Raw genomic sequence first — 12,812 nt, 5'->3', positions numbered from 1 at the left:
TGACTGTGGAAAAAATCATCCCTCAAGTTCCTATTAAATCCTTCCCCTCTCAACTTAAACCTGTGTCCCTGGTTCTTGATTCCTCTACCCGGGTGAAAGACATTGTGCATCTACCCTATCTATTTCCCTCTTACACACGTCTCTAAGATCACCCCTCAGCCTTCTGCGCTCCAAGAAATAAAGTCCTAGCCTGCCCAATCTCTCCCTATAGCTCAGACCCTCAATTCCTGGCAACATCTTTGTAAATTTTCTTTCTTCCATCTTCATAATTCTAGAATTGGGATAATTTGGATAGAGAAGGCAGGCACCAGTGGCATCCCTACTATATCCCCTGGACACCTGACAGCAATGGGCCTGCACTTTGAGTGGAAAAACCTTGACGTGTTTTATTCAAACTTTTTTTTTTTTTTTTCCCGCCCCCCTGACATCAGTCTGAAGAAGGATCTCGACCCGAAATGTCACCCATTCCTTCTCTGCCGAGATGCTGCCTGACCTGCTGAGTTACTCCAGCATTTTGTGAATAAATCGTGTTTTATTCAAGACGTGTTTTATTATTATTCCCACCTTCCCATTGACAGTGAAATCATTAGCCATTAAGAAACTGATGTTATGGCCCGTTTACTATCCAGGATGGCGTCATGGGAAACTCATGGCAATATTTCTATGGGGTTCAAAATGGCACCAGACCCACTGATTTTGTATTTGAGAAAAGGGTAACTATAGATTCCTACAGCATTAGGAGGTCACTGATCCATCATGTTTGTGCCCACTCACAAAGTGCTGTGCAATTAGCCACGGTCCTCTTGTTCTTTTCCCATAACCCTACCAAATATCTTCTATCAAGTAAACATCCAGTTTCCTGTTAAAAATTATTACTTAATCTGCTTTCTTTTTAAACCGCATTTGCCAGATTACAACCATATGCATCATACTAAAGCCCCATATTTCCCTGAAGATTTTATTTTGCTTATTGTATCTCAAAAGCTGAATGCCAACTCATCTGCCAATGGAGTTGTGTTTCCATATTCACACTGTACATCGAACACAGAGCAGTGCAGCTCAGGAACACAAGGTCTGAGCAGAACATGATGCCAAGTTAAAAAAATCTTCCCTGCCTGCATATGATCCATATCCCTTCATTCCCTGCATATCCATACATCTATCTAAAAACCTGTTAAATACCATTATCGTATCCTTCAATACCACTATGCCGCCTCCACCATCACCCATGGGAGGGCTTTCTGGACACCCACCACTCTGTTTAAAAGAATCTTGCCCCGCACATCATCTGACAGCTTATAATGCTAGACATTCAATCAATGCTATAATTAATGCACAAAGGAATGCATTCATCTAAAAAAAAAAAAAATCAGATGATGCATCACTGGCAAGGCCAGCATTTATTGGCACATTAACACCTCTCATCCTCCCATTCAGTACCTTTATAAGCATCCCTCTTGTCCAATTTCCATTTCACAAACCTTATTCAATATCTCAAACCTGTCATCATGACTAAACACATTTCCCTCCTCTCATGATTCCCATGGACCTACTTCCCTCCACAAACCAATCATCCCCAACAACACTGCTCTTCCAATGATACTTGCCTATGTGAGTGTAGGAGGGTACAATGCCTGTCCTTCTTTGCTGAACCCAAACACTCAGATCACGTGAAACTGAAGTTTGCTTGTAATTCTGTCAACTGTTCATGCATGGTCTTCTCTACTTTTGAGAGACCAAATGATCTCACAAAGAAGTTCATAAGTCATATGAGTAGGATCAAGCCATTTGGCCGATTGAATCTGAGTGGCTGATCTATCTTTCCCTCTCAAGTCCAATCTTCAAGAGAATTTCCTTAATGGCATTTCCTCATCTCACCATGATCCTTCTGCTCTCCTCCTGATCGGATGAAAGGTCTCACCTGGTGAGTCACTCTATCATTTTTCTGCTTTATATTAGACACCATTCTCATGCTTTTAGCTTTTCAATTAAAAAAAACATGTTTTGGTTTCTGACGCTTTCATTTAAATTTATGTAAATAGTGCAGAGGTAGTTTGGTTACTATTTTTTTTAAATTAAGGAATAAAAGATGTCTCATCATAAGAACCAATATTTTGGAATACATTTCAAAAGAGTTGCTCATTTTCACTAGATGAAAGGTACTTTAGAGCTTTTAAGTCAAAGCAGATTTTTAAACCAGTACAAATTTTTGTAAAAATTGTTTTTTTGCATTTTAAATGAATGACTCTCTTCCTAGATTCATGTTCTCTTTAAATTGAACCTTATTAGGAAACAAATTATTTTACATTAAGGGAAGGAAACTAAAAAACTAATATGAATGACTGGACAACATGCCAAGATGATCGAAGATAGACACAAAATGCTGGGAACAAATGCACCGGGTCAGGCGGCATTTCTGGAGAAAAGGAAGATGATCAAATTGATATTTTTTAACTGATCTAAATGGGTCAAGTCAAGACACAAGATGTCACCTCTGAAAGATCGCAAATGGAACTGAGATGCTGGAATCTTCAGTCTGAAGATGTGTCCCGACCTGAAACATCGTCAGTCAATTCCCTCCAGAGATGCTGCCTGACCCATGAGTTCATCCAGCACTTTGTGTTTTGCAAATAGCAATAACAGAATTATTGATGAATGTGGTCTGAGAAAAATGTGCTCCACAGACAATGGAAAATAATTTTATAGATAAATTCTACATCTGTTATACTCACGTACTTAACTTATAGGCAGGCCTCCTTTGTGGCTGGTTTTAAGTGTCCGATAGATTCTCTGTGCACGGATGATGTCCAGAAGACGTTGATCTTTGGGACAAAATCCTGTGGCATTTCCTTTTGGAGAACTTTGCCTTTTGGTGCCTCAGGTACTCTTTGTAATTTTTTGTCAGTAAGGTGTAGAGGAAAGGATTGATGCAGCTATTGCAGTAGGCCAGGCAAGTCACAAACAAATTAACGATGGCGACTGTGGTGGGAGAAATAGGTGCAGATTCATTGAAGTAGAGACGAAACAATTGCCATGCCCATAAAGGCAAGAAACAGATACCATATATTAGGACAATCCCAAAAATCAGAAAGAGGATTTTCCGCTTAGGTGCCTTCTTTACTTCCTTCCTGCTTTGGGATGTCCAGTAAGTACGAGCTAACTTTATGTACAAGAATCCAATTAATATCCCTGGAGCCAGTATACAAGTATTAAAAAGCACAGTTAGATAGATCCTGTAAGTATGTTCTGGCCATGTGGAGTGGCACATGTGTTTTATTGTCCCGTTCTTGGCAAATTCTCTGAGATTGGTCATTATCATCGTAGGAAGGGCAAGGAGAAATGAAACCAGCCACACCACGCTAATGATGATCCTCCTGTAGCCGTTGTTTTTCCTATACGTCGCCAGGGGTTTCACCACTGCTAAGTATCTCTCCATGCTCATGACAGTCAATATGAAGATGCTGGCGTGCATCGTCAGGAAGTCCAAGCTGAGGAGGAATCTACAGCCAAGTTCTCCAAAGTACCAGTCCTTCACAAAGTAGGTGCACACCACAAATGGGATAGTGGTGAGGTAAAGGAGGTCGGCCAAAGCCAGGTTTACTATGTAGGCGTACAGGGAGCCAGTGAACCTCATGGACAAATTCATCACTACCAGGACGTAGACATTGCCTACAGCTCCCATCAAACACATGACGCTCAGAATGGTCCCCAGCAATATTGTCATCAGTATCTCATTCCCTGGCCCTGGGGCTGAAGAGGAAGAGTTCCCAATGGTGGACAAGTTACTCTGAGCTCCAACAACTGTCACCTCCATATCCAAGCGCTGTTCCTTCTAAACTAAACACTTTTGTTTCAAGTCACCTACAACTGTTCACTAAGATTATTTGTACACTGGCTAATCAGCTCAATAATACTATCCGTATAATATATTCTATTAATCAAGGAAGAGTCAAGAGTGGTTTTATTGTCATATGACCCAGACAGAACAATGAAATGCTTACTTGCGTTTTGCTCCATTTTAACATATTGTCCGCATTGAGCCTTCTGCTCAATGCTTCGTTAATCAAATAAGAGGAGACACCAAAAGCTGCATATTCTGCAATCTTGAGCAAAGCACTAAGTGTCGGAGTAACTCAGCGGGCCAGGCTGCATCTGTGGAGGGAATAGACAAACAACGTTTAGAGTTGAGATCCCTCAACTTTCCTAACCAAAGAAGAGGTGGATTAGAAGGAATAAATATACTTGCTCTAACAAATGATTCGGACTCTTGAAGATATTTCGACGGTGATTTTTTTTCGTCCGTGAATGAGTCACAACACCGAGATGACTCCCCTCACGAATTAGAAAAAGTGCGGACGTTGAATAACATTGAAGCCTTGAAGTGAACTCTCCGCCGCGGCGATGAATCTTTTCAAGAACGACCGACGCCCACAACTTGTCGTCAGTTCCTCAGTGGTCTTGGGAGTGTGGAAAGGACGGCGAGTTTAGATGCAAACGTAAACTCCAAACGAGATGAGAAGCCTGGAGGATCAGATCCCTGTCCTTAGACACTTAGACATTGGAGACACAGCGTGGAAACAGGCCATTTGACCCACCGAGTCCGCGCCGACCAACGATCACACACCAAGGGCTCACTCACATTATCCTGCACACCAGGGACAATTTATAATTTTATAGAAAAGTCAAAAAAGCCAAAGACAAACCTGTGCGTCTTTAGAGTGTGGGAGGAAACCCACGCAGGTCACGGGGAGAACGTACAAACTCCGTACAGACCTGGAGTCAGGATGGAACCCGGGTCTCTGGCGCTGCGAGGCAGCAACTCGACCTCGAAGACACCCCTTTTTTTTAAAGGAAAAATTATAATGATCCTTCCGCAAGGTTCAGCTGGATAGTTTGACTCCGTGCCTTTGCCCAGATGTGGCCCAGTAACAGTAATAGACGGGACACATGTTTCCGAGTCACCGTTTCGATGTCGCTTGGAGGCAGCTGTCGTGGGAAAGTGTCTGAGAGATGTATGTGTCCCGCCTCCGCGCACAGTCTTGGCGCTGGCACTCAGTTCCGCGATCCACAGTGACATCTGTGACAGCGCACCTCCCACCGCCCGGCGCTCACACCCTGAAGGTACAGAGACGGTAGACCCCTCATCTGAAGTTTATCATCGTGCCTAACGCGAAGCCTCTATGGGGGAAGGGGGGGTGGAGCAAGACTCGAAGGGGGGAGGATTGATCCTCTCTGAGGGGGGGGGGGGGCAAGCCTCTATGCGGGGGGGGGCAAGCCTCTATGTGGGGGGGGGAGCAAGCCTCTCTGGGGATGGAGCAAGCCTCCATGCGGGGGGGGCAAGCCTCTATGTGGGGGGGGGGGGGGGAGAGCAAGCCTCTCTGGGGGTGGAGCAAGCCTCTATGGGGGGGGGAGCAAGCCTCTATGCGGGGGGGGGCAAGCCTCTATGGGGGGGGGCAGCAGGCCTCTCTGGGGAGGGGAGAGCAAGCCTCTAAGGGGGGGGGGGAACCTCTATGGGGGGTGGAACAAGCCTCTATGGGGGGGAAGCAAGTCTTTCCTTTCACGGGGCATTGGTGCACAACCGCGCTCTCCCCCGTGGTTCCCGTGGCAATGGAAGGGTGTTGTGGACGTGGAGGGACCAACCGGGGCAATCAATGTACGGGCTGGTGGGGGTGCGCTCCCTCAGCGTTGAGACGTGGAGCTTGGGGCAGTGAGAGCCGGCTAATGGGGAGGGTTGATGTGGCGATGGTTGATGTGTTGGGGGTTGTTACTGGGGGAAAAAAGCACTGGATCTCCTACCCGACGCGTCACCTTTTCTCCAGAGATGCTGCTTGACCCGCTGAGTTACTCCAGCATGTTGTGTCTATCTTCGGTGTAAAGCGGCATCTGCAGTTCCTTCCTCCACACTGGAGTTGTCGGTATGGTTTTACATGGAGGTGCCGAATCTTCTCAGATCCCCACCGACATGCTTTAATCAAAATCACTAAGCCTTTCTGCTGGAGAATATTGTGTGTGTGTGTGTTATTTTCAATTCACTAATTCTGATGGAAAGGTCAATTGATCAGATGAATTTTGAACGGCCACCTCCTATGTTGTTATAAATTATTATAAATTAAGGTAAGGAAGGAAGGTAAAGTTCGCCTTGCCAGTGACAAATTGATAAACGATCGCTTCTATTGTTATTTACACAACAACACTCCTTTAAACAATATGACACACATCCTTCAGTGACACGCAATAAATAGATATTGAAATGATAAGCCTGACACCAATATTAACACCAACTTATTTCGGTTTTGAGAAGAAGCTGCAACAGGTCAATAAAACCAGGTGGTGAATCTGTGGAATTCTTTGCCACAGACGGTTGTGGAGGCCAAAGGTCAATGGATATTTTTATGATTAGCAGGAAAAAAATTGCAGATGCTGGTTTAAATCGAAGGTAGACGCAAAATGCTGGAGTAACTCAACGGGTCAGGCAGCATCTTTGGAGAGAAGGAATGGGTGACGTTTCGGGTCGAGACCCTTCTTCGGACTAATGTCAGGGGAGGGGCGGGACAAAGATGGGATGCAGTCGGAGACAGGAAGACTGGTGGGAGAACTGGGAAGGGGAGGGGATAGAGAGGGAAAGCAGGGATTAGTACGGGTGTCTTGATTAGTAAGGGTGTTAGGGGTTGTGGGGAAAAGGCAGGAGAATTGGGGTTAGAAGTGAAAGATAGGTCAGCCACGATTGAATGGCAGAGTACACTTGATGGGTTGAATGGCCTAATTCTGCTCCTATCACTTGTGAACGTATGAACTTAAAAAGATCACCAAGGAGTTCACAAATTCGGAGTTCCTGCTCAAAAGACAGAAGAATGGTTAACGATGCAATGATATTATAATAGGAATTGAGGGCGTACAGCGTAGGTTTACTAGGTTAATTCCCGGAATGGCGGGACTGTCATATGTTCAAAGACTGGAGCGACTAGGCTTGTATACACTGGAATTTAGAAGGATGAGAGGGGATCTTATCGAAACGTATAAGATTATTAAGGGGTTGGACACGTTAGAAGCAGGAAACATGTTCCCAATGTTGGGGGAGTCCATAACCAGGGGCCACAGTTTAAGAATAAGGGGTAGGCCATTTAGAACGGAGATGAGGAAAAACTTTTTCAGTCAGAGAGTTGTGAATCTGTGGAATTCTCTGCCTCAGAAGGCAGTGGAGGCCAATTCTCTGAATGCATTCAAGAGAGAGCTAGATAGAGCTCTTAAGGATAGCGGAGTCAGGGGATATGGGGAGAAGGCATTCGCTGTAAGGCAGCAACTTTACCGCTGCGCCACCGTGCCGCCCGATACCATGATCATATTGAATGGCGGTGCTGGCTCGAAGGGCCGAATGGCCCACTCCTGCACCTATTGTCTATTGAATTCTTCCTCTGCTTGGAGACATTATATCTGTGATGCACGCTGGCCTCTTCTTTGGAAACTTGGATCCATTGCCCTCGCGGATTGCTACATCGGCAGTTAAGTACAAGTAGTTTTGCTATAACTCGATGGTCTCATTCCAAGAAACCTTGCGTTATAGAAAATAGCATCATAAGAAAATCAATAGTGTCAACGAACAAAAGAATCATTGGGTGCTATAGAGTTTCAGACTTGCAGCAACAAAATTATTTTTCCATCATGAGTTTATATAAATAAAGGTCATCTTAGCAGTTATGTTATTTTTTTGTTACTGAAAGTTTAAAATACCAAAGGCTGCGTGTTACATTCTCTAATAATCAACTCACAAGTGTCAACAGAGGCGACCAACACAGTCCAATGGCAACGGCTGCCAGAGGTGAAACTGGCAAACTGTTCTTAACGGACAATGTTGTCTGATAACCGCAGGGATCTCCATGGAAACTGTTCTCCCCAGACATCTTTTTTTCCCTGCTTGTCAACCTGCAAAGTATCCGGTAAGTGGTTTAATTCCCGATCAAAATCACGTTCCCGCCTATTTTGGTGAGCCTAATACAAATAGTGTTCCCTAATTCAGCAACTGCACTGTTTAGTTTAGTTTAGTTTAGTTATTGTCATGTATATGGAGGTATAGTGAGAAGCTTGTCCTGCATGCTATCCGGGCAAATCATGCAAGAAACCTGCCCACTCACACCCCCTTCACATTTTCGAATGTGCACAATAGATGTACGAGTACAATAGTGTACGAAGGAACTGTAGATGCTGGTTTAAACCGAAAATAGACACAAAAAGCTGGTGTAACCCAAAAGGAATGGGTGACCCTTCGGGTCGAGACCCTTCTTCGGACGTCTCCCATTCCCTCTCTTCAGAAATGCTGCCTGGCCAGCTACGTTGCTCCAGCATTTTGTGTCCATCTACGAGTGCAATAGATTCTCTTCTGAAACAGCACGCTGAGTCGCCACGTGTGGGTGCTTACTTGCAACTTCCAAGTCTCTCAAAAGTCTGATCTTGGAAAAGCATGTTGTGGGCAAGAACCGGGTGCATAAGGAAAGCCCCCTTGTGTTAATTTCAAGGGGACACCATCAGGGCCGTCAACGCATGGGCCTGATGGGCACTTGCCCGGGGCCCCACGAGCAGAGGGGCCCCATGCTGATCTGTGTATGTTAAGTGACTTGCAATAAATAAATACTACTTTAAAAATGTAGGTTCAATAAGTGCCTTTTTCGCAACATTTTCGGTCCCTAAGTATTTTTTTCGCAACATTTTCCATCCCTAAGTGCTTCTCACAGCGATCTGTTTCGCAACAATTAGCTCCCTAAGTGCTTTGCTTTTCCATCCCTAAGTGCTTCTCACAGCGATCTGTAAGTGCTTTTCGCAACAATGTAGCACCCTAAGTTCATCGCTAAGTGCTTTTCGGTAAGTGCTTTTCGCCGGCACGACGACGACGGGGGGGGGGGGGGGGGGCTGGTAGGGAAAGGGGGGTGGGGGAGAGTCACGGTGGGGGCGACGGGGAGGGTGGGAGGAGGAGAGAGTGGGGGTGGGAGGAGGCAGAGTGGGACTGGGGAGGGGGACAGCAAGGGTGGGGGTTGGTGGTGGGGGGGAAGAGAGAGTTGGAAGTGCCAATAAAATAAATATATGTTTAATTTTATCGACCATTTACATTTTTATTCCTGTGAGTAGTTGTCATAGGGGCCCCAGTACACTGCTTTGCCCGGGGCCCATAATGCTGTAAAGACGGCCCTGGACACCATGTAGAAAAGGGGCCTGTTGGATAGGACACTTGGACAACTGAAGAAGAGACAGGTAGTTGCAGAGATCCAGGGTTTGGATGCTGAACATGTTTCTGTGCAGTACAATGCATCTGTGCTGGAAATTGCATCAGCATCAGCACTTTGCATCAGGGCTGTGGCTTGGAGAACTGGAGGGGAAAACAGTCATTGTTTTTAAACGGAAAACTATATGTTTTTTTCGTGGTTAACATTGACAATGAAGTGGAAAGTGTTTCTACGTGGATGAAGAAAGAGAAACTATGTAAGTGGTGACGAGTATTGGTTAGAACGTCGAACATAGAGCAGTATAGTAAAGGAACGCAATGTCTGTGCCGAACATGATATCAAGTTAAATTAATCCCTGGTAAACACAAAATGCTGGAGTACCTCAGCGGGTCAGGCAGCATTTCGGGAGGGAAGGAAAGCGTGACATTTCGGGTCGAAACCCTTCTTCTGCCTGCTTGTATTCCATATCCCTCCATACCCTGCATATCCATGTGCCTCTTCAATGCTACTATTGTTTGCTTCCAGCACACTGCACTAAACTAAACCAAACTAAACTAATCTATCCCTCTAGCAGCGCGTTCCAGGCACCCCCCCCCCCCCCCCCCGCTCTCCTTTTCAAAATAAACTTGCTCCACACATCTCCTTTACACTTCCTTACCGTAAAGCTTTCTAGATCACTCGATGCTGGCGATATTCTTGCTCATAAGTTCATAGGTTATAGGAGCCGAATTAGGCCACTGCCCCACCAAGTCTACTCCACCATTCAATCATGGCTGATCTATCTCTCCCTCTCAACCTCATTCTCCTGCCTTCTCGAGCGAGCATCCGGACAAAGTCCACGCAGGTCACGGGGAGAACGTACAAACTCGGTTTAGACAACAACCGTAATCAGGAGCGTGGAGAAAAACAAGGAACTGCTGATACTGTTTTACATAAAGGCCACAAAATGCTGGAAGAACTCAGCATCTAGCAACGACCCAACGGTATGATCATTGAATATTCCAATTTTAGGTAACCTCTACAGAATAATTCCCCCCACCCCCACCCCCCTACACTAAAAGAACGATCCCTCCGCTCCCCTTCCTTCCCTGCTCCAACTAAACGATATTTCTCCCCGCAACCCCTCCCTCGCCCCTACAACTTTTCCGCCCAGCCCGCCGGGGGGAGTGTGCAAGACAACTTTCAGCATTAAAGCGAGCTCTCACGACGCCAAGGTGGACAGGGTGGCAATGTCAAGGAGGGGCAGGGCGGCGTTGTTGGCGCTCCTGGGCGCCGCGCTCTTCTCCTCTGCGGGGAATCGCGGCTCAGAAGCGGCCAAGATCCTGGCCGTGCCTGCCGACTGGAGCCACTGGATCATCATGAAGACCCTGCTCCTGGAACTGGTGGCGAGCGGGCACCAGGTGACGGTGCTGAGGAGCAACGACTCGCGGGCGGTGGAAACAGCATCCGAGGATTTCACGCTGGAAACTATCCTGGTGCCGGCGGCTCACGCTTACAGAGCGAGGAACGCGAGCGAAATCCGTGACATTGTCTTCAACTCGCTCTACGTGGCAGACGGCTTCCTCTCCAGCCTCGCCGCCGCCCGCAGCTTGTTGGGCATATTCCTACTCAACATTGAGGTGACCATCCCGGCCATTCGGGCGTTGTTTGAGGACCGCGCACTGTTGCAGCGACTGAAGGGAGCAGAGTTTGACCTGACTTTAGCCGACCCTTACCATGCGGCCGGGGCGATGTTGGCGCAGGTGCTGGGCACGCCGCTGGTGCTGTTTGGCAGGTGGATGATCGCCGGGGACCTCCACTTTAACTTGGCTCCGTCGCCACTTTCCTTCGTGCCGGTGGTCAATTCCCGCTTGTCGGACAGGATGTCGGTGTGGGGGAGGATGAAGAACGTGTTGATATATGGGATGTCCAGATTCACAAGTTATTTCTACATTTACCCCGCCTATAACGAGCTGTGTCGGCGTTACCTGGACAGCGGCATGACGGTAGAAGAGCTTTATGCCAAGGCTGACATGGTCTTGATGAAGGTTGACTTTGTCTTTGAGTATCCGCGGCCCACCATGCCAAACCTGGTTTACATCGGGGGTGTCCAGTGTAGCGCGGGTCGCCCGCTCTCTGCTGAACTGCAGCGGTTCATGGACGGTTCTGGCGACCAAGGCGTCGTCATCTTCTCCTTGGGAAGTGTGGTGAGCATCTTCCCACCAGAACTGGCGACGGAACTGGCGGCGGGACTTGCCCGCTTGCCCCAGAGAGTGGTCTGGCGCTTGGTTGGAGACGCGCCCGCCACCTTAGGGAATAACACCAAGGTGATGAGTTGGCTTCCTCAAAACGATCTTCTGAGTCACCCGCAGACCAGAGCCTTCATCACCCACGGTGGGGAAAACGGGCTGTATGAGGCCGTCTATCACGGCGTCCCTGTGGTCGGCATCCCAGTTTTGTTTGATCAATACGACAACCTTCTGCGCCTCAAAACGCGAGGGGCGGCGGTCATGTTGGACTTGGCTCATTTGACAAGCGATGTGATCTTCGAGGCGGTGAAGACTGTCATCAAGACCCCTTCTTACGGGGAGAACATGAAGCGATTATCCGCCTTGCACCGAGATGTGCCGCTGGAACCCAAAGCGCTGGCGGTCTACTGGACCGAATACGCCATCAGGCACCGAGGCGCCGCTCACTTGCGATCCGCGGGCACTGAGCTGCCCTTCTATCAATACTACCTGCTGGATGTCATCGCCATCATCGCTGCTCTGCTGGCACTTGCCCTTTATCTGGCGTGCAAACTGCTGAAAAATGTACTGGTCCAAATGCATTCAGTGAGAAGACGGATGAGGACTAATTTGAAGAAAGAAGATTGATTGTCAGTGACAGTCGGTCTATTGATCATTCGGACACTCTCGCACCTCCGCACACCGACCTCTTCACCATCACCCTTTGTTTAGAATATTCAGTCTGAAGAAAGGTCCCGACCCGTAACATTACCCGTCCATGTTCTACATGGATGCTGCCTGTTCCGCTGAGTTGCTCCAGCAATTTGTGTCTTTTTATCTGCAGTTCTTTGTGTCTACAGTCTGAATAAGAGCCCCGACACAAAACATCACCTATCCTTGTCCTCCAGATATGCTGCTTGACCCGCTGAGTAACTCCAGCTTACAAGATTTCAGCATCTGCAGTTCTTTGTGTCTTCGTTTTATGCTCCATTGCCAAACCTCGTCAAGGTCGGCCTGCTCTGAAGCGGCTGAGTTAAGGTCCCGACCCGTAACGTCACCCGCCCACAGTCTACATGGATGCTGCCTGTCCCGCTGAGTTACTCCAGCACTTTGTGTTTTTTCTATTTCGTAAACCTGCATCTGCGGTTCCTTGTGCCCTCGGTCTGAATAAGGGCCCCGACCAGAAACGTCTCCTTTCCTTCTTCTCCAAAGATGCTGACTGACCCGCTGAGCTACTCCAGCACTTTGCGTCATTCCCATTCCGGTGGGAGTTGTGTGAGACCCTCTCTCACTCAGCTCCCCCCACCCCACCCCTCTCCCCGTTCTATAATCCCCTGTTGCTGTCCTGTTCTCTCACCGTGTTCTGACCCAGACTAGCCCCTGCAGCATGGAG

The 12,812-nt window shown here is 47.5% G+C and overlaps 1 protein-coding gene and 1 pseudogene across 1 annotated transcript; one reads left to right on the top strand and one right to left on the bottom strand.

The window, feature by feature from the left end:
* Positions 1-2,770: 2,770 nt before the first annotated feature.
* Positions 2,771-3,814, bottom strand: uts2r5 (urotensin-2 receptor 5). The gene has a single exon (XM_078418416.1). The coding sequence runs from the start codon at positions 3,812-3,814 to the stop codon at positions 2,771-2,773; it is 1,044 nt and encodes a 347-aa protein (XP_078274542.1).
* A 6,627-nt stretch (positions 3,815-10,441) lies between these two features.
* Positions 10,442-12,067, top strand: LOC144604205 (UDP-glucuronosyltransferase 2C1 pseudogene; annotated as a pseudogene).
* Positions 12,068-12,812: the final 745 nt, after the last annotated feature.

This window comes from Rhinoraja longicauda, chromosome 21 (assembly GCF_053455715.1).
Source record: "Rhinoraja longicauda isolate Sanriku21f chromosome 21, sRhiLon1.1, whole genome shotgun sequence".
Taxonomy (NCBI): Eukaryota; Metazoa; Chordata; class Chondrichthyes; order Rajiformes; family Arhynchobatidae; genus Rhinoraja; species Rhinoraja longicauda.
This window is presented reverse-complemented; position numbering and strand designations above follow the sequence as displayed.

What these genes read in the sequence shown, in the direction of transcription:
- uts2r5 (XM_078418416.1), bottom strand. Translation starts at nt 3,814, where the DNA reads ATGGAGGTGACAGTTGTTGGAGCTCAGAGTAACTTGTCCACCATTGGG.